This window comes from Dermacentor variabilis, chromosome 7 (assembly GCF_050947875.1).
Source record: "Dermacentor variabilis isolate Ectoservices chromosome 7, ASM5094787v1, whole genome shotgun sequence".
NCBI lineage: Eukaryota > Metazoa > Arthropoda > Arachnida > Ixodida > Ixodidae > Dermacentor > Dermacentor variabilis.
The window spans coordinates 126,297,122-126,318,962 of NC_134574.1; the positions used below are offsets into that span (position 1 = coordinate 126,297,122).

Consider the following 21,841-nt stretch of genomic DNA (forward strand, 5'->3'; position numbering starts at 1 on the left):
GTAATCCTCAAACGGTTAGAAGTTAGCGTACTAACTAAAAATCTCTAATCACTCTCTTAAAACAAGCAAAACATTGTTTTGACTGAACCATTTAAAACAAGCACGTTTTTGCCTAGCGAACAAGCTCGTGCACTGGGAGTTATATTGTTATTTGAGTCATACATGACCATGGAGAAATTATCGTCAAAGATATACCTATATTATCCGATGTTGATGTCCAAGCAGCTTAGCTGCATCAGTTAAAGCACCTTGTGAAGAGGCGTTTAGTAGCAGTTTTGTGTGCTTTGTATGTTCCAATGACCCTTGTATGGCATCGCGCCGACCCAACATTTCGGCGGTCTACAATATAAAAGGCATGCAACGGGGAGGGACAGCATAGATTTGCACAATTAAATTGCACATTTTGCATAGCGCTGAGAGGACTTTATTTATATTCGTCGTCGTAATAAATGCCAGCAGTGAGTCCAAGGTAAATTCATGAGGTATACGGAGATCGCTAACTTTCGACCTCCAATTTCCGCCTTTCTTCACTGTAGCCTAAAACGTACGAATAAAATTTGGCCAGGATTTAGGTACCGCTAATCGTCAAAGTATGCGATAGCATTCTTATGAGCTTGAGAGGCGAATATATTTTTTTTAATATTTCGTACTGGTACAATTGACGGTCAGGTCCAATATACGTGCTGGAATCTATGTCAAGCGAAACGCTGCGTGATGCGGTTGTTCAAATGCAATAAAACTGTTCATCTTCTGCAGCACACATTCGCAGCGTATCGCGTGACAGCGGCCCAGTTTGCTATTTCACTGTCTCCAGGATCGGCCCACGTTAGTTAGCCCTATAATGCTACCTCAAGGATCGGCCCACGTTTTTAGGCTAGACGACGATGTGTCCAAAATGGTGCAAAGTCCGCCTATAATACTGTCGCATCAAAATGTAGAACTAAACACTAGTCACAGCGGTGCTCAAGTGAAATAATCAACCACACTGTCGCGAGCAGTCAGGAACGAAGAGCAACAAAAGTCGAGAGAGAAAAAAAAAGGACCTATATAGCTTATCGTGTCCCACTTAAGTGCACTGGCATGCACAGAGAAAGTCGCTCACACTTTATCTTGATTGCAAACAGCTGTCCGTGGGCGACAACAGGTGGCCCCACTGCAGCAAGCGATCGAAACATCGAAGAAACGAGAACAAGGCAACCGCACGAACAAGCAGACAAGTGTTTGACGGGAGAGCAACGAGGGACAGTTGCGACTTTCTTTTTTTCGTGTGGGATTTGCGGTTGGTTGGCCCGTCGGAAGAACTCAGGTCATGTCCAAGGTGAATTCGGAGCATAGTTTGATCACCGCTACAGAAGCTCATATGACGGGCGACTATAATAACAAATTATATATTGCAGCCGGTTCTCCTGTGTAGTTTTCTCGGCTCCTGCTCCTGGCGCGTCCGCATTGGTGAGTTTTATGCAAGCAGTGGCCTCGAAGCGTTTTCATTTTTTTTTGTACGCCTAGGCAATACCATGTTGCGCTTTTTGCGAAACGACAAGGGCAAACAATTCCAATATACTAAAAGAAAATATTTATGCCAATACGATGCCGGTTTCTCAAAACTCGGTCAGAAGTGCTTCTTATTAACTGTTGTCCATGCCACGCCTGTCTAAGCCGCAGCATGTACATCGGCGCTAAAGTTAAATTTGTATCCTGCAATTTACATGTAACCTACATATATGATATCGCACACAATTCATGACTATATTTTGAGTGGGCACGTGACTTATTAAAACAAAATTTCTTTGCAGTACGTATCTGAAACTTTCACATCAGCTAGATTACTCGAAGAAGACGATTTTTTATACTTGGTTTACTCTCGCATTAGCTGATCACAAATTCACTATAAGAATAATCATTCACTGTGGAATCGAGGTCGAGGCCAACCTCAGGTTATGAAGACACAGACACAGCGCTTGTGTTGTGCCGACGCCTTTTTTCGTCCCCGTTTTCAGTGCGCTGTTGTTATTAGCCATGAACACCAACACCCACTCGCCAAGTTTTCCATACTCTACATTTATGAAGTCGTTCTCATGTTTAGCAGACATTGGAAATACGCCCTGAAATTATGTGGTGAAATGCATCGACGCTTTGCGTGGTTAACACGGCGCTTTTCGGTGCAGATCATGAGGATGCATTTCTCGAAACTGATGCATTTGTGTTTAGCGGACGCGACTTCGATCATCACTGCCCTCGGCTTCGATGAATGGGATTGGGGTATATATGTGGTCTATAATCATGCAATCTTATTGAATTTTAATGGTTATTTGTAGTTAACGTACACTGGAATTTGTCGTGTGAGTGTTCTCTTGAAGTATTCTGGCTTACTTGACAGAACTGCGCTATCTGCACAAAGAAAAAGAAATGAATAGTTCTATTTTAAGTAAAAGGAAAAGAAGAAAGAGGGATCTCCAGTTGATATATAGGTAGACATATTTCGGGAAGTGTATATCGTCTGTATGTTGACCGATATGTTTATCACAGTCTTACAAGTGAAGAAGATTGACTTCGAGTATCGGCCAGTGGAGCTGAAGCCGAATGGGGAGCAGGTAATTCTTGTTTTAAATTCAGACAATACAATGATCGATATACTGCATGACAGTCGTGGTTCTAGAGCTAAACGCAGAAACAGGATTTGCTTGACTTCTGATACATACGAATTCTGTGTACGAAGAAACATGCGTGCTTTGACAAATTAACGTTTATCTCGACAAAAACAAGGACGATGACATCAAGAATGATACCGTTCCAGACCTATTATACGGTGGAACCTCGTCATAACGAAGCCGCATACTCGACACAGATATGTTTAAACATCTTAAATACATATTAAAGCATATATTTGTCACATGCTGATATCGGCGAGAAAATTTTAGATTCGTTATATCCGATAATTCGTTACTATCGTGCTTATTTAGATTACGCTGTAGAAAAAGAAAAGGGGAAGCGAGTGTCGAGGCAAAGATAGAATAATAATTATTATAAATAAGCTGAGGCACATGCGCGCTTAATTAGAAGTAATGATTAAGAAGCGAAGTAGTCGCTGTTTTCGTTGTTCCTTCTACCGACTATACTATATTACCCTTGTAGTTCAGCGTTATTACTTTGCTTCGCCGTTTCACCAAACTTATGTTTCTTTAGTGCCATTGAAAGAACCCGTCTCGGCACTTCCGACCCCGTAAAGGCGATCGTATTAACTGAGCCTAATCGCTACCACAACGCGTTTTTCTGCCAAACCACATCTACCAATCAGTTATTCTTATCAATTTACACTTTTCATTGCATCAAATGATTATGTCGAGGCGATGGCGACGTGACCAGTTTTTTTATTGATTCTAAAGCTACCAATAATCTACGGTTACACTACTATAACGATTATATGTTCTAACTTGACCAATTACGCACTTATTTACCAATTGCAAGGCATTACGCCACATAAGGGGTTTCTCCAGGGTACTCTCCAAGAAATAAAAAAAAATCACTTACGATTACGATACTCCTTAATGCGAAAGTTGAGCGCAGTTTTATACGTGTTTTCATCGCGCAATATATTCACGCGATAGCGTTAAGGGCCTGTGCCGCAAAAAATCCGGTGTCGGCGTCCAGCGTCGTAAGTCGTTTGGGCGAATTGCTTTTTGAACCACCCAAACCCAGGCCCTTCACGTGGCACAAGGAAGTTACTGAACTAATTGTATTGCTCAAGCTTAAATATGTAGAAAAATCGTAAAGTATGACTTACACGAAACCTACAGACATGATAGCGTCGTATTGTAATTTGTATATATGAGAAAACATAATTATGTTACGTGAAAACTAAAACAAACCCGTTTTCCAGCGTTTCTATCATACATGGACTGGCCACGGCGTCCTCCATTTGCGCGCGCCGGTGCTTGAATATCTCGGAGTCCACGGAGCGGCGAGCCCGTTTCCTTGAAACACTTCCAGATGGCGCTCGCCTCCGCCGCATCGCGGCTCACGCAAGAGGTCGCGTTTCTTCGTGCATAGCGTTCGCAGCGAGTGTTTCCCGGTAAACATTACGGTTACATACGTGCGCTGCAGTTGCCGGGAAGCATGAGAAGCAGTCAGGGATCTTTGCATGCTATCGTGTTCCGCTCTTAAAGGCGAAGCTTAAGCGTCCTCCAAATTTTTCGCTTGTGCGGACAATCTGTCTCGTGCGGCACGTTGCAAAAGGAGCGAAGTGTGGTACGGCTGCCTCACTAATCTGGAAATCACGAGAGGCAGCGCGTGGGTGACGCGCGGACGCGATTCACAGCAGCCGACGCCGACAAACCTCCCAGACCAAGCGCGTTACTCTGGCGCCATCTCGTAGCCATCGTCGCCGCACTACACTCTTATTCTAACGCTTCCGCCATACCCTTCTACGCTTTCCTCCTCGCGTGTTTTAACTCCCGCTGCGCTCCCCCGTTCGCTCTTTAATCCTTCAGTGTGTTCATTCACTCGGTTACGCCGAAGCTGACGCTCGCCACAGAAACTGGAGCGTAGGAGCTTCGCTCTAAAATGATTACGCATTATAGAAGTTTACACCCTTTCGAGCTCGCCTTGTCCCTGAACAATAATCATCTATCTTGCGTTCCTTGCCTTGCTTTACCGCTTCGCGCCGGGCACTTCCAGGTCACGAACGGCATGCACGATATCATTCTTGACAGGAAAAATAGCGAGCGCAGAGTTTTCAAGAAAGGAAACGCATGCGAGACAGATGACGATTATTGTTTGGGGACAATTACAATACGCCCCTAAGGATGTAAACTTTTTCGAGGGGTTCTGGCACACTTCACTCTCACACCTTTCAAACGACCATTTCTACTATATTTCCACTAACTGATAAACTGTGACGTCCACACATATATAGATGGGCGGATTCTATGTTAGCCTTACAGATAAGGAACACCCCTCCCCCCCCCCCCCCCCACACACGCTCTTGTAGCTTCATGTATCTCGCTCTTCACAGACCTATCACTCGTGCTTGCACGCGGAAAATGTATCACTGCAGGTTATCTTTACGCTGGCTGGGGCGTGCGCTTATGACGGAGAAAGTTCTTTATCACACACTTGACTCGCTTAAGGGTTTTTGGGAGTTCGCAGAAGGACCGCTTTATGAATATTCGCACAAGGAATCTTCCGTGTTTTGCACGTTGAGGTCCACATAAAAAAGCACGCAGTGCAAGGGTAACAAAATCGAAAGAAAAAAAAACACCCGTTAGCTACAATTCAACCTACCACAACCCTAGCACACCCTCTGCAATGTACATGTCCTGGTCAATACGCACTCCGAAAAATCTCCCTTGCTGGGCCACAGAGCCCAGTCGTTACGCTGATCGAACGACTGGGAACTTCCAAGTTCCAAGAGGAACTCCTGCCCATCGGTCAGCCATGTATACGGCAGCTTGCTGCTATATCTGTTCAGGAACGAAATAATAGTTGACCTTATCGATATAGGTAACTCGCCGGAAGACCGCAGGGGTTTCGTCTTACTTATTCATCTTTAATAAACAAAATGACTTTGTTATAGCGAGGTTCGACTGTATTGCCAACCTTAATTATTGCTGCAGCACATGAGCCTGCTTGGGAACTGTAAGCTTCATTACGTTGATATCCTACAGCCTACTTCATGAGAAAACCATGTTTTCTACGTTGATTAACAAAACTCACTAGTTAAGGTAATTATACTTAAAGAGGTATATAGCCAGAAATGAAGTCACATATACCGGCCGGTGTGTCAGCGAACACTTTCAAAAATTCTTTACAATTCTTAACTGCTAGGTAGCACAATTCTAGTCCTTGAGCTGGTCTACTCGAAGAGACGGACATAACCTGTATGGTAAATTGAAATGCATAATGGACAAATGAACACAGATGCACTAATTACGTATTTAACTAATTACCTTTTGGCATATCTTGCAGTACACAACGTCTCGCCGTGGAGTTCGCAAGGTGGATCCGCTTGGTACGAATTCTCAGGACAGCACAATTTCCGAAATATTATTTCCGGAACTTTGCGAAGAAATACATTGGCGGTCCGGTTACTTTCGTGCTTCAATGCATAAAATGACGTTTTGTGAAGAAAGTAAGTCGAACGACAGCGCATGCTTACTGCAAGTTTGATGGCGCATATCTCGAAAATGGTGTCTTCTAAGCAACTATTTTCGAGTGGATATGCCTTGTAGTTTCACCGGTTACAATTTATACGTTGCAATATGTACCATATGTAATTAGCTATAAATATAGTTAGTATTAGCTTTTGTTCATTAGTCTATTATACATTTCAATTTATTGTGCAAGCGATATTCACCTCTTCGAGTAGGCGAGCTCAAAGAACATAATTGTGCAACCTGCCACAGGCAATTTTTAAGATGTTTTTGTGTTTGCTGAAGCACCCGGTATAACAAGCTGTTTCATCTCTTCTGATACAGTGCGCTTAGATGTTAACTGTATGTTGTCACTTTGATCACGTGTTGTCCTCACTTTCAGGAAACTGCAAAATTCAAAACGGTGAACCCAATGGGCCAGGTTCCCGTTTTGCTAGCCGACGGAAAGCCCATCAGCCAATCGGTAATGCGACACACTTCCTGCGCCATTTTTTTTTCGGTCTTTGGTGGATCCATGCATGCTTAAACAAACTACTGCTTTGTGCATGAGAAGTAATTGGTATTACAGTGGATAACATCACGCAAACCCTGGTTCCTTACAAGAATTATTAGAGGGAACTATAAAGCTAGTGTCTAATGGGAGATGGCCAATCACGGAGGTTTAGCCATGGGAAAGGGTTAGTTAGTACATGGACTTGCTTAGACTTCGTCTCGGCTTCAAACGACTTTGTGACTTTGCAAATTGGTCATTTTCAACAAAATGCTCCCCGCAGGGGCGTCTGCGTAAGCAGGCGTTTGGTGTTTTGCGACACCACGGAGCCGAGCACATGGTGTTCGGACCCTCCCACGCTTAACCATGCACGACTTAGCCGTGTCCGATGAAAAGGGGATCCCGTGGGTTGAGACGATGCTGAGTGTTTGAACCCTCGAGGCCCTTCGGCGCAGGCAACACACCCCTTTGGCCTCGGCTTCACGTATACGGCACCCCCGGACTCACCCTCCCGGGGAAATCGGTAGTTGCCTTTTCCTATCCTCATGTCGGATCTTCGTCTTTCGCTCACCTTTAATCTTTCCTGTTCTCCCCTCTCTCCTGCATTACTTCCGGTTTTATAGCCAGTGATGGTTAATTACTGTGTGAGTCGTCAACCTAGGTTATGTAATATTCGGTTATAGTGGCAACCTACAGCTGGCATTTGCAGGACCTGTTTCACAGGTTCTGCAGAGTCTCCTTGTAGGGCTCCAGGATGGGTGGCTGGCGTTACTGCCAAAAAACACACTCACTTATGGCTAGTTCCTTCCCCCCACTACCTGATCGGTCCCTGAAGAGAGGGTGCACCATGAAGTCTTCGAGTTCTTTGGTCGCCAAAAAGAATCCTTCCTCCGATTTCACGTCATCCACTCTGAAAAATCAGAAAAGCAAATACGACCAATCTCACTTTCCTTGTTTCAATATCTCTAACTGAGGCACTTGGACCATGTTACAAAGCAACAAAGATGGCTTGCGGACATACCGTGTTGGAATTCCGCGATAAAAAGCAACACGAGAAATTGTCTAAATTAGTATGATTTGGAGATGTTCCAATGACAGTGACCCCACACCGAACAATGAACATCACCAGTGGCGTAGTTTTCGATGCTGATCTGATGGAGCTGACTTAAGCTTAACTAGCAGAGGGCTGAAGGGATCAGAATGTGATCAATGTTAAGAGAATCAAGATGACACGTGACGGAAAAGAGATCGAAACTAAGCACCTAGCTAATTGTAATTTTCGGATGCCTGAGACCATTGACGCAGGGTACATAAATATCAGGGTAGACTGTACATACCGAATCTTCTCCGATGCTTTGAATGCCAAAGATTCTCCCACATTTCATAGAACTGCCGAAGCCGACTAGCCTGCGCCAAGTGTAGGGCCCACGAGCATCCATCTGAACCCTGTGAGAACACTCCGCACTGCGTCAACTACGATGGGGAGCACGGCGCTTGATCGCGGTTCTGCCCGTCATGGAAGAAAGAGAAGAAAATAGCTGAAGTCAAAGAAAACATTTCGCTTCAAGAAGCACGCAGGCGGCCAGTATCATACCTTGCCAAAAAGCAGCTTTGCCGAAGTGGCAAGTCAGGGGGCAGCGCCCACCGTTCCAGAAGAAGCGGCCATCGAACTCCGGGCTGGTGGCCCCGAGGGTCTCGTCTCCGGAGGCGAGGCCTTCACGTCAAACTCTGCGCTTGCAAGCGCGTGTGTCCAGCACCTCGCAAGAGCCGGTGGCCATAACCAGCCAGATGATGGCGCCAGCGTCTAAGGAGCGGCGAGATTCTCGCGATCGCGCAAAAAATAACAGAAAACAAAAACAAAAAACAAAAGAAAATCGCGCATCACAGGGCCCGACAAGGGCTCTGTGAGCTAATTCGTCTCTTTTGAACACACATCACAAAAAGCACTTTCACCGCATATACACAAACAATACAGCGGAACGTCAGAGGACTCCTCCGCAACCTTGATGACGTTAAAGAAATCCTACACAGGTTTAATCCTAAGGTGCTGTGTCTTCAAAAGAAACACCTTAAGTCTGCACAATCCAGCCTTCTCAGGCAGTACGCCATTTTCCGGAAAGACCAAAACGACGCTCTCGCGCAGTCCGGTGGTGTAACAATAGTTGTAGACAAACAAGTGTGTAGCTTGTCAACATGTTGCCCTTCAGACGGCTCTTTAGGCAATGTCGATTCGGTCAATTCTTTTTAACAAATTGGCCACTGTCTGTTCTATATATACATACCCCCCAAACTATCCTCTCGGAAACACTGATTTTTACAGTCTTGTTGAGCCACTTCCGCAATCCTACATACTTGTGGGTGATTTTAATGCTCACAACGCATTGTGGGGAGACTCGCGATGGGACCCCAGTGATCGACTGATAGAAAATGTTCTTGTGAGCTCTGGTTCGTGTCTCTTCAATTAGGAACGAGCATATTACAATCTTTACAATAATTCATATTCATCAATAGACCTGTCGATTGGTTGTGCCTCTCTATTTCCCTGGTTTAGAATCGTATGTCATCAAAAACCCATTTGGAAGTGACCACTTCCCAGTTACTGTAAACCGAAAGAGAGGGGGTTCACCGAGGGACCCAATTTTTATTAGTCATATCATCAGAAGCCAACAAACACTGACACCAAGGACAACATAAAGGAAATTACTTAATTGTGCTTAATAAATGAAATAAAGAACGATAAATTAATGGAAATGAAAGTGGGTGAAAAACAACTTGCCGCAGGTGGGGAACGATCCCACAACCTTCGCATTTCGCTTGCGATGCTCTACCAATTGAGCTACCGAGGCGCCGTTTTCACATCCACTTTCTTGGGTATTTATGTTTCCTAGTAGAACCCTGGGAGTTTTAGCCAGCGCCACCACTCAGAGACCTTGGCGGCTGATGTGGAACATCCTTTCTGCCGCAGGCGTCACGAGAACGTGATCTTATATGTAGATGTGTACTTATACCCCCATCTTGTATTTGATTTCGTCAAAAATAAATAAAGATTGATTGATTGATTGATTGATTGATTGATTGATTGATTGATTGATTGATTGATTGATTGATTGATTGATTGATTGATATCCTGTCCGTTATATCAGGTTCGGCTGCAATGTCTTGAAAAGAAAAATGCTTCAGCAGTCTAAACTGATTTCGGTGCCCTCCATGCTGTGTGCCCTCTTAGCTGTACCGCACAGCTATAGGCCGTACGTTGACGTTTGGTGCGCAGGTGGCCATCATGGAGTACTTGGAGGAGACATATCCTGAGCCGAGGATGCTGCCCGCAGAACCCTATTTGAGGGCCAAGGTTAGCATCTGGTTTAACTTTGCAAGGACCGACCTCCCCTTTTTGCTGAACCTTAGCACCGCATTTTTGTCTAGTACCTGCAGTGGTGACTAAGTATAGAGATGGGACATTGCAAGCGCTACATGAGCGCGAGGTCGCTGGTTCGATTACCAACGGGGGCCTGGGCCGCATTCCGATGGAGGCGGAATGTAAAAAAAAATGCTCGTGTACTATCCTTCATGTGTGCACGTAAGGGAACCGCAGGTGGTGAACATTAATTCGCAGCCCATCCAGTACGGTGTCCTTTGTGACCCGCTTGTGCCGTTTTTGGAAGTTAAGCGCCGTAATAATGTTTAAAAATTTAGCGAAACTGATGATTAGGCAAATTGGTTGACATTCATCGTGGCAAAGGCATGCGCTGCAGATGTGCAACACGAAGGATAGGCACCAACTCGCCACTCGTTTTCATTGGAAATGTTTGCTCTCTCTCTCTCTCTCTCTCTCTCTCTATATATATATATATATATATATATATATATACATATATATATATATATACATATATATATATATATGTATATATATATATATATATATATATATATATATATATATATATATATATACACATATATATATATATATATATATATATATATATATATATATATATATATATATATATATATATATATATATATAGTGTGTGTGCGTGTGTACTTGCGTCATCACGCATGTTTTGCAAGTTTTCAACCCTGTAATGGGTTAGAAGGTAGCTGTGGCTACGTCACAATACCTAGCTTTTTTTTATACACGATGCCAGCCAAGTTTATTTTGTGTCATGATGTCAGGATATAATGTCAATAACGTCAAACAGCATTTTGAAGTCAATTCACACTAATATCAAATTAAAATATGTTTTCATATTTGCTAAGTGATATACGCGCACGATCGATAAGTTTGTGGAAGAGCATCTACAGCTTTGAGAATATGTTTCAGCACTTCTTCAACATATAGTGTTGCATTATTATTACAGTGACAAGAAAATGTTCGTGCTAATGGTCCTGCATCCTCGCGGTGGCATCACCCATGAAGGGTAACGATGTGATATGTTGGGTAAGCAGTTCAGAACTGCAAAGCATTCCACTTAAGCTTGCATCCAAGACAAAGCAAGAACATGCTGAACGAAGTTCACAAATGAGACGTTGAGTACAAAGGTGTTTGCTCGCTTTGTTCGTCCTGTTCTTGGGCTGCGTTCTCGTGCTTAAAATGTGGCCGAAGATCGCAGATCAGCGCCTTCCTTCAAATTAACCCACTTAAGCACGTTAGGCTTGTCCGGTTAAGCAGAAATACGCACTTCATCTCTGCAGTGTCGAGAGGTTGTGGAACTGATCGTTTCCGGAGTCCACCCTCTGCAGAGCCCCAGCATGATCCCTTTTCTTGGCAAGGCTGAATGGAAGAAGTGGGCAGACCGCACCATCACTCGTGGCTTCACAGGTGAGTGAGGTAAAAAAAATGTAAAAATGCTTCAGCTAGACTGGAAGGCCGGGTCGTATGCATGTCGGTAGTGTGCATTGCGTTTTGCCAATGTGAAAAAGGCAGGCTTCACGTGAGACAAATTTCGGACTTGGCACTGATCACCGTAAGAATGGGCGTCTATTTCTCTTGCATTTATCGAGACTATAGGAGTTTGGAGGGCGATCTCGCCGCTGCCACCAGTTGTAAGGGTTGTAGGTCGTAGGGAGAAATTTGGGAGGAACTAGGCTTACATGATTTATTTACAGATATTTATATATCTCCAGTTCTCCGAAGGAAGTTCATGGTCGGTTAGCGCTGTCGTCCTCTCTGAAAGGCGCCACCACTGCGGATCGATCGAAGCACCTGCAGTGGCCTGAGAGTTTTGCAGAGCAGTACCCCTGCAGGCCGATCCTAACAAGACGAACATACTCAGTAATTTCACAGATGTCATTCAAAGCCTTCCGTAGTCACTCAAGTCCTTTCTTGCGGTATATGGTCGCTGTATCAGTGCCAGAGAAAGACATGCCAGATTTTTACGGAATCTGCGCCTCGCACTGAAGGCACAAAAGTTTGAATGATTCATGCAGATAGTGCTGTCTTCAGCAAACGCATTTCATAGGCTGCGATATACTGTGTCATATGTTACGCGAAACGCCTTTGAAATCGGCCAGTGGAGATCACTTGCTAAAACCGCATGTAACGAAAACGCGTTTTAGCGTTATCGCTTATATTTTGTGCGACCCCACTAGCCACGCGCCTTACTTTGTTATCGTCGTGTAGGGGAAGGAAGCCATTACTCGATCATGCATGTGTCGCGTGTACAGATGCCGTCTTTGTTGAAAATAAGTACTTCTTTTAAGAAAACGCTGTTTTATGCTTTGAAGCACAAAGTGACTGCAACACCACTGCATTTCGTCTGACAATTTGAAATTTGATATCTCGAAACTGGCGCAGTCCAGATAATTCGTTCCAATTGGATACGACTTGCGAACGCATCGGCTATAATTCGTAGATTTAAATGTGCGCCGCAAAATAATCAATTAGAAAGTTATTGAGCATAAGTACGTTAATTATGTAATAAAACATTTTGATTTCTCGTAGAACATATGCCCGCCTCATCGAGTAATTTCGATCAAGGGTCTATAGAATTATGCTATCTGCGACAGGCAATGTTTAATAAATTATATCGCGGGGGCCGCCGAGGACCTTCTCCGTCGGCGTCGCCGCCTCTGGGAGGCGGCTCTCAAAAGTTCGGGGCTGGAAGACCAGCTCTGCATGGGCCATCCGGCAAGCCGGAGATGCCGCCCGTGGCCACCACAACCAAATCTGCCGGACAATTCTTTCTGATAAAGTCTATTTTCTTCTTCTGAAAAAGACAGCCTCTATAGTGTCATTAATGAAGAAGAATAAGCACAGCGAATTATTATGCAGGTTTCGTAGCAAAGATCCCATTTATGCAGTCGAGAGGTTCAAACAGTAGATTTTTCTAAACGAATTGAGTAGGACGCAAATCGAATATTTTCTTGTTAGTAGGAAGCCTCATTCTAGTGAAAACTTGATGTCGGCATGAAAAAAAAAGCAATACTTTACGTAAATTTACCTGCCATATCAGCAGGTTCGAAGTGGACTCCTGGGTTCCTTAAGCACCATAGAAACTAATAACCATTATTGTACAATGGAAAAGTAATATATAAATATTTCGAATAATATACACAAATCATTGACACAGCCTATTTGTTTCATATCTGAAATTTCGAATATTCACGCACCTCTGTCGTACGGACATCTGACAGTATACCGTACTTACTCGCGTAATGAACGCGTTCGCTTATTAATGCACTTCCCTAGCTGGTCACCAGATAGTATTCCGCCGACCCCCACCACCTTCACGCAATGATCGCACCTGCCACTTGGCACCGCGAACGCTTGCCTATTTTTACATTTCAGCTGATGATGATCGGCGACCACGGATGGCGCATCGCCGGATGTTCCCTAGCACCAGTTAGCGTTCCCTGCAGAAAGCCAATATTCTTCCTTGTTCTTTCCGTGCTGTTGGCCGTGTCAACACATGCGAAAAGCAATCAGACTGTGTCACGACGGGGCGGTACGCTAGCGACGTCACTGGATTCAAGCTCGAAGCTTGAGAGGTGCCTTGGAGCATGGCAAGCGCGAATCGGGCAAGTACTTCAGCCTCGATGAAGTACGCATTTGCTATTGGAGACGGCAGCACGAAAAGCTGAAGCCTACCTGAAAGACAGGCCGTGCTCGTCGACTTGCAATTGAAAGCAGGGTATTCCGGCTACAAAATTCAAGGTGAGCAGCGGCTGGACGACGCCCTTCATGTGGTCCAGGGTTATCATCGTCTGACATCAGAGGAAAGATTAAGAAGGCGCTGGTAGAAATGTTATGTGCGTGAATCCTAGAGAGAGAGAGAGGGGGGGAAAGAGATTTAACAAATATTTAAATCGTGCCTGGATCTCCGCTCTACGGTGACAGTCGAGAGCCGTCCCGGATGAAGGTGAGTGGACAAATGGTTGAGGAAACTTGTCTAGCGTGAAATATTTCTGCCGACACTGTCATAAAAAAGATTGACGAGAATTGGCACCTCAAACTCGCTTGATGCCACAGAAAGCCGCGTGTTGTGGGACAGTGTTATTTGAAGCTGAAGCGCTCGAAAGGTATGGCTTGTTGCGTTTCGCCTGCGACACGCGGTTTTGCCGGCGCGACTGCGGCGGGGCGGCAGACATTTTGGCCCGTTCGGCGTCGCCGCAACGCTCCCCGCCAGGCGTTTCCAGGCGTTTCCAGGCATGTTCCGATGCCACGTGTCTTCATGTGCGTGTGTGAGTGTATGTGCCATTGTGCCCGGACCAGGCGATGCGACAGCAGGGGTCACCCTCTCCTTCCAGTCATTGTGCCCGAACCAGGCGGTGCGACAGCAGGGGTCACCCTCTCCTTCCAGTCATTGTGCCCGAACCAGGCGGTGCGACAGCAGGGGTCACCCTCTCCTTCCAGTCTTTGTGCCCGACCGGCGGCAGTGTGCGTCACCTTAGCCCATTGTACAATCACGCGCTCGTCTATTGAGGGGTTCCTTCTTGCCCTCAACTGCGAGAGTATAAAAACAGCTGCCCCCGGACGCCAAAAGGAGGGCTCCGATTTCTTCTGTTGAGTAAAGTGCTCTCCCGTCTCTCTTCTTCGGTCAACCTGACCGCCAACTCTTTGCGATGTTAAAATAAACAAGTTGTTTTGTTGTTACCAGTCGACTCATGCTTTGCCGGGACCTTCGGATGCTTCCAGTTGTACCCCAGGCCGCCAGGCCAACGCTACCCTTGGGGCTTGCGACCCAGGTACAACCACGGGCGTCAGCGCCGAGTTCCCAACAACCGATGCCATCGGTGGGATCCAAACATCTGGTGGCAGCGGTGGGATCGCGACAACGGAGGCCAGCAGCGAAGAGATGCAGTTGACTGTATGCTGAGCAGCTCATCGACGATCCGGGAGCAGTGCAACGAGCCCTGTGTGACGACTGGTTGCCTGCAGCGGAACGACTGCGCGGAATTCCTGCCTGCGAGGTTTGGTGAGTGCGGGACTTTCTTCTTCTGAGCTTGGCCAGGCTTTTGTTAGTGTCAGAAACAGAGCTGGTAATTGTGGTTGTCGTTGCTGCCGGGTTAGTTTGCGGCAAGACAATAGTAAGCAGTAGAGAAAGCAGCATTCAGAGCAGCCATGGATTTGAAGTCGTTGCGCAAACCGAAATTGTTGGAGCTTGCAAGAGAGTTGGGTCTGGATGTCTCAGACAAACTAAGAAAACCTGAACTGCTAAAGGCTATTCTTGAGTTAGAAGCTGAGGATGACGAGCTGTCGGAATGCCTTGAGACCATTGAAGAGAGGGAGACTGCAAAAAGACAGGAGCGCGAACTTAAAGAGCAAAAAGAAAAAGAAGAGCGCGAAAGTAAAGAACAGAAAGAGCGAGAGCAACAAGAGAAAAAAGAAGAGCGTGACCGTCAACACGCTTTGGAAATGAAGCGTCTCGAAATAGAGATGGAACGCGCTCGTAATGGAAGTCAGGCACACGGTGCAGGAGAACGCGTATTGTTCAAAATGACTGACCTGATGCGGCCGTTTAAGCTTGGAGAGGACATTGATTTGTTCCTGGTTAACTTTGAGCGAACGTGCGAGAAGCAGGGGTTCTCTCGGGAAACGTGGCCACAGCGCTTGCTCACTTTGTTACCCGGCGAGGCGGCCGACGTAGTCGCTCGCTTGGATAGAGAGGAGGCAGAGGATTTCGACACAGTGAAATCGAGTCTTCTAAAAAAGTACCGGCTGTCTGCGGAGGCGTTCCGTCGGAAGTTTCGGGAAAATGAGAAAAGCAGAAGTGAGTCATACACAGAGTTTGCGTACAAGCTTATGTCAAACATGCAGGAGTGGCTCAAAGAAGAGAAAGCGTTTGGTGACCACGATAAAGTTCTGCAGTGTTTCGGGCTAGAACAGTTTTATAGTCGGTTACCGGAGAACGTGCGGTACTGGGTCTTGGATAGGCCAGACGTTTGTACGGTGGCTAAAGCCGCTGAGCTAGCCGAGGAGTTTGTGACGCGTCGGGCTCGCGGAGCTAAGGACGGTCAAAAGGGTGAATTTGGCTCGAAGTTTGAGAGGCCGAAGTTCACACCCATGAGAGCAAAGGGGAACACGCGTAGTGCGGATGCGAGTGGAAGCAGTGCGACGGAACCTAAGGAGACGGCGGCAGCCGAAGCCGAACGCAGAAAGCGGTTCGAGATGAGGCAAGCGCGCGTTTGTTATACGTGCCAGAAGTCGGGTCACTTTTCGGCGCAGTGTCCGGAAACAACACCAAAAGTTGTGTTTTTTTCAATAGGCAGCACTGACGAGAACATGAAGCTTCTCGAGCCTTACATGCGAGACCTCCTCGTGAACGGGAAAGAGTGCCGAGTGCTTCGCGATTCCGCAGCTACGATGGATGTAGTTCACCCCTCCTACGTAGAACCCGATATGTTCACGGGCGAGTGCGCATGGATCAAGCAAGCCGTGGAAGCTCATAGCGTGTGTCTGCCAGTAGCAAAGGTGCTTATTGAAGGACCTTTCGGAGCGCTTGAGACGGAGGCGGCAGTGTCATCTATGCTGCCCCCCCAGTACCCGTACCTATTTTCAAACAGGTCCGATCACCTCCTGCGCGAGAAGGGGCTTTTGTTTGGTGAAGCTAGTGTTCAGGCCTTAACCAGATCGAAGGTTCGGGAGCTCGCTGCAAAGGCGGTAGTTGCGGGGCCGACGTTATCAAACAACGAAAAAGGGTCAGAGGCGCAGCAAGCTGATATTCAGAGCACGCCCGAACTGAATAAACTTGAGTCTGTAACGTTAAAGGCGCCAGATACTGGAGAGGAAACGCCCGACACGGGAAAGTTAGAAGAGCTATCTACTGATTTGCTCATCGCGCCTACGTCAGACGGACTTGATAGGTTGCTAAAAGTCAGCCGGTCGGCTTTGATAGCCGAGCAAAAGAAGGATGGTAGCCTAGAAAACATACGCTGCAATGTCAAAGAAGGTATCGCCGGGAAAACTGCGCGTTTTGTGGAAAGAGGTGGAGTCCTGTACCGGAAGTATCTAGACCGCAGAGGAGTGGAGTTCGATCAGCTGATCGTGCCTCAATGCTATCGTCAGGATCTGTTGCGCTTGACGCACGGGGGTTCGTGGTCCGGACACCTAGGAGTTAAGAAAACTAAGGACCGTCTCTTGCAAGAGTACTATTGGCCAGGGTGTTTTCGGGACGCAGACCACTTCGTGAGGTCATGTGACACCTGTCAGCGGGTGGGCAAACCAGGGGACAAATCGAGGGCGCCGTTGAAATTGGTACCTATCATTACGGAGCCTTTTAGACGGCTCGTTATTGATACAGTGGGACCTCTGCCGGTAACAGCCACGGGGTACAGACACATTTTGACTGTGATCTGCCCAGCGACAAAGTTCCCTGAAGCAGTGCCGCTTAAAGAACTCAGCTCAGTTGAGATAGTCAATGCACTACTGTCCATATTTGCGCGAGTTGGTTTTCCTGCGGAAATCCAATCAGATCAGGGCACAGTGTTTACTAGCGCTTTGACGACAACTTTTCTCGAAAGGTGTGGGGTAAAGCTGCTACACAGCTCAGTGTACCACCCACAGTCGAATTCCGTTGAGAAGCTCCACTCCGTCATGAAGCGCGTGTTGAGAGCGTTGTGTTTTGAACATCGAACTGACTGGGAGCTGTGTCTGCCTGGGGTGATGTTTGCTTTAAGGACCGCGCCGCATGCGGCTACGGGGTTTTCGCCAGCTGAACTGGTGTACGGTCGCTCGCTTCGGTCTCCGCTTCGCATGCTTCGAGAATCATGGGAAGGTAGGGGCGACGACCCAGTCGTGGTGGAGTACGTACTTAAGCTCCTCGAACGCTTAAGAAGGGCACAGGAGTTGTCAGGTGAAGCAATGACAAAGGCCCAGCAGAGGGCCAAGGTTTATTATGATCGGACAGCCAGGGCCCGTCGTTTTGAGGTGGGCGATGAGGTCATGATATTGCGCACATCGCTAAACAACAAACTAGACGTGCAGTGGGAGGGCCCAGCGCGAATTGTTCAGAAACTGTCGGACGTTAACTACGTGGTAAGTCTGCCAGGAAAGCGGAAAGCACAGGAAGTTTACCACTGTAATCTGCTCAAACCTTATAGACAAAGGGAAGCAGTAGTGTGCATGATGGTAAACGTTCCTGAAGAGCTTCCGGTCGAGCTTCCGGGACTAGGCTCAGTGACGAACAGGGAAGACACCGGTCAAGTCATTAGTGACCTTATCAGTAAAGCACCGCTGTCGCCCGAGCAGAAAACCGAACTACACCAGCTATTACAAGAGTTTCAAGGTCTGTTCTCTGAGAGGCCTGGTAGGACTTCTGTACTTACTCATGATATAGAACTTACCTCCCCAGAGCCAGTACGATCCAAGGCGTATCGGGTGTCACCCCGCCAGAGCGATATTATGGAGGCTGAGGTAAAGAAAATGCTACAGCTCGGTGTTATTGAGGCAGGTGAGAGTGATTATACCTCCCCTTTGATTTTAGTTGAGGTACCGGGCAAGGAACCTCGTCCTTGCGTCGACTACCGCAGGCTTAATTCCATCACTAAGGATCAAATTTATCCGATCCCTAACATCGAGGAGCGCCTTGAGAAAGTTAGTAGCGCTCAGTTTATTTCCACCCTAGATCTTGTCAGGGGTTATTGGCAGGTTCCACTTACAGAAGAGGCTAGTAGGTATGCGGCGTTCATTTCACCAATGGGAACGTTCCGTCCTAAAGTGTTGAGTTTTGGTTTGAAGAACGCGCCATACTGTTTTTCAAGCCTCATGGATAAAGTGTTGCGGGGACAGCAAGAATTCGCTTTACCGTATCTAGACGACGTAGCGATATTCTCCGCATCCTGGTCTGAGCATATGGCACACTTGCGGGCAGTGCTAACCCGCCTGCGCGAAGCGGGCTTGACAGTAAAGGCTCCTAAGTGCCAGTTAGCACAGGCCGAGGTTGTCTACCTCGGTCACGTGATTGGTCAGGGTCGTCGCCGCCCCTCTGAAATAAAAGTGGCCGCTGTGCGAGACTTTCCGCAACCGCGCACCAAGACCGATATTCGGTCGTTCTTGGGTGTCGCCGGCTACTATCAGAGGTACATCCCTAAGTACTCTGATATCGCGGCTCCCCTGACGGATGCTCTAAGAAAGACAGAGCCTCAAACAGTCGTCTGGGACGAGACAAAGGAAAGAGCTTTTAGCGCCCTAAAGAGTGCCCTAACAAACCAGCCTGTGCTACGATCGCCAGACTATACAAAAGGGTTCATTGTTCAGTGCGATGCTAGTGAGCGAGGCATGGGCGTTGTACTGTGCCAACGGGAAAAGGGAGAAGTAGAACACCCCGTCCTGTATGCTAGTCGTAAGCTGACCAGTCGTGAGCAGGCGTATAGCGCCACCGAGAAAGAGTGTGCATGTCTCGTGTGGGCCGTTCAGAAATTGTCATGCTATCTAGCCGGCTCGAGGTTTATCATTGAGACGGATCACTGCCCTCTCCAATGGCTGCAGACCATCTCTCCCAAAAATGGCCGCCTCCTGCGCTGGAGCCTCGCTTTACAACAATATTCCTTTGAGGTGCGTTACAAAAAGGGGAGTCTCAACGGTAACGCCGATGGCTTAAGTCGAAGCCCCTAACGTAGGAATCAGCCTCAAAAATTGTTTGTTACTGATGTTTTTCTTCCTGAGGCAGGATTTTTTTTAACATATTGCTTTTGTTTAGTGTTTCAAAGTGATGATATGCTTTCTAGTGCAATTTTCCAATTTGTGGACGCGTTCTGAGTTATGCTAGACTACTGTAAGGAACTAGGCAGTGGTATAAAAAGGGGAAAGAGCCTGGCAGGGCTTAGTGAGGGTTGTGCCGTGCTTGCTGACTGAGCGGTTGAGTTTCAGCGTAGTTCTAACGCTTGCCGGGAACGAGAACAAAAATGTGAACTCTCCCGAAGTCACTTTGCAGTGTCCCGTGCGAACCTGAACGAGAGAACGAGGCCTTCTCTGTGCGCTGCGCTCAAGAAACGTCGAGGGACGCCCGACTTCGGTTATGAGCATCATCGAGCGACATCCCTCCGGACAGCGGATGCAGTCCCCTGTCCATCGGGATCTCCTTTCCCCGGCGGGGCGGTCTGTTGCGTTTCGCCTGCGACACGCGGTTTTGCCGGCGCGACTGCGGCGGGGCGGCAGACATTTTGGCCCGTTCGGCGTCGCCGCAACGCTCCCCGCCAGGCGTTTCCAGGCATGTTCCGATGCCACGTGTCTTCATGTGCGTGTGTGAGTGTATGTGCCATTGTGCCCGGACCAGGCGATGCGACAGCAGGGGTCACCCTCTCCTTCCAGTCATTGTGCCCGAACCAGGCGGTGCGACAGCAGGGGTCACCCTCTCCTTCCAGTCATTGTGCCCGAACCAGGCGGTGCGACAGCAGGGGTCACCCTCTCCTTCCAGTCATTGTGCCCGAACCCGGCGGCGCGACAGCAGGGGTCACCCTCTCCTTCCAGTTTTTGTGCCCGACCGGCGGCAGTGTGCGTCACCTTAGCCCATTGTACAATCGCGTGCTCGTCTATTGAGGGGTTCCTTCTTGCCCTCAACTGCGAGAGTATAAAAACAGCTGCCCCCAGACGCCAAAAGGAGGGCTCCGATTTCTTCTGTTGAGTAAAGTGCTCTCCCGTCTCTCTTCTTCGGTCAACCTGACCGCCAACTCTTTGCGATGTTAAAATAAACAAGTTGTTTTGTTGTTACCAGTCGACTCATGCTTTGCCGGGACCTTCGGATGCTTCCAGTTGTACCCCAGGCCGCCAGGCCAACGCTACCCTTGGGGCTTGCGACCCAGGTACAACCACGGGCGTCAGCGCCGAGTTCCCAACAACCGATGCCATCGGTGGGATCCAAACAGGCTGGAAGTGCAGATTCCTCGTTTACAAATTCGAATTCACTATGAGACTACTCAAAGTGAGAAAATAAAATACTCGATTGGCCTGATTGCAGTAACTTCCGTCTCTGTTTGATTCATTGGTATAGTGCTATTCGTATACGTAATCTTAGTGCACCGTAGATTAGGCTTAGTCATGGCCGCGGAAAGAAAATAACGAGGAAAATTAAATACCACGCAATGAGCGCACTCCCTCAATTGCGTCAACTTTGGAGGGAAAATGTGTTCGTTATGCGAGCAAATATGGCATATGCTGTTCGCTTAATTCAAGCAACATTTTGTGCCATCCAACTTCTTTTATTGGGTTACCGCACCAACTCGCCCAACTTTCATTATATTCCTGTTATTGAGCTGACTATCTTTTAGATAATACCTCAAGAACTTCTGACTCTTCGTTTTTCTTCAACTTATCTCATGTGCAGGTGCTCACGCGCACGAAAGTTCAAAATTAGCAGTTAAACAATCCTCCTATAATTCGTTCTTGCTTCGTTACTTGCAGCCTTGGAAACCATCCTTGCGGAGACAGCTGGCCGTTACTGCTTCGGAGATGAGGTGACATTCGCAGATGCCTGCCTCTTACCTCAAGTGCACAACGCACACCGCATCGGCGTTGATCTAACGCGCTTTCCAACGGTGCGGCGGATTTACGAGGCACTTCAGCAGCACCCACTTGTTAAGAAGGCTCATCCGTCGTGTCAGCCAGACACCCCAACGACGGGAGTTCCAAACACATTTGACCTCTTCAGGGAGCCAGGGGACCAACAGCAGTAGGAAGCAAGTTGAGATGTATGTATTGGTGACATTAAACAACAGTTTTAGAGATACTTGCATTCCGAGTTGCGAGCTCTGTTGCCCCGCC

The 21,841-nt window shown here is 47.3% G+C and overlaps 1 protein-coding gene across 1 annotated transcript; it reads left to right on the forward strand.

Moving 5' to 3' along the window:
* Positions 1-1,165: 1,165 nt before the first annotated feature.
* On the forward strand, positions 1,166-21,812 carry LOC142587117 (maleylacetoacetate isomerase-like). The gene is made up of 7 exons (XM_075698005.1): positions 1,166-1,318; positions 1,398-1,449; positions 2,527-2,591; positions 6,532-6,612; positions 9,911-9,988; positions 11,338-11,464; positions 21,482-21,812. The coding sequence occupies exons 1-7, from the start codon at positions 1,310-1,312 to the stop codon at positions 21,751-21,753; spliced, it is 684 nt and encodes a 227-aa protein (XP_075554120.1). The 5' UTR covers positions 1,166-1,309; the 3' UTR covers positions 21,754-21,812.
* Positions 21,813-21,841: the final 29 nt, after the last annotated feature.

Excerpts from the sequence above, each read along its gene's own strand:
- LOC142587117 (XM_075698005.1), top strand. Across the intron at positions 1,450-2,526 it reads CTCCTGGCGCGTCCGCATTG|TCTTACAAGTGAAGAAGATT; the intron begins GTGAGTTTTATG and ends TGTTTATCACAG. Across the intron at positions 2,592-6,531 it reads TGAAGCCGAATGGGGAGCAG|GAAACTGCAAAATTCAAAAC; the intron begins GTAATTCTTGTT and ends CCTCACTTTCAG.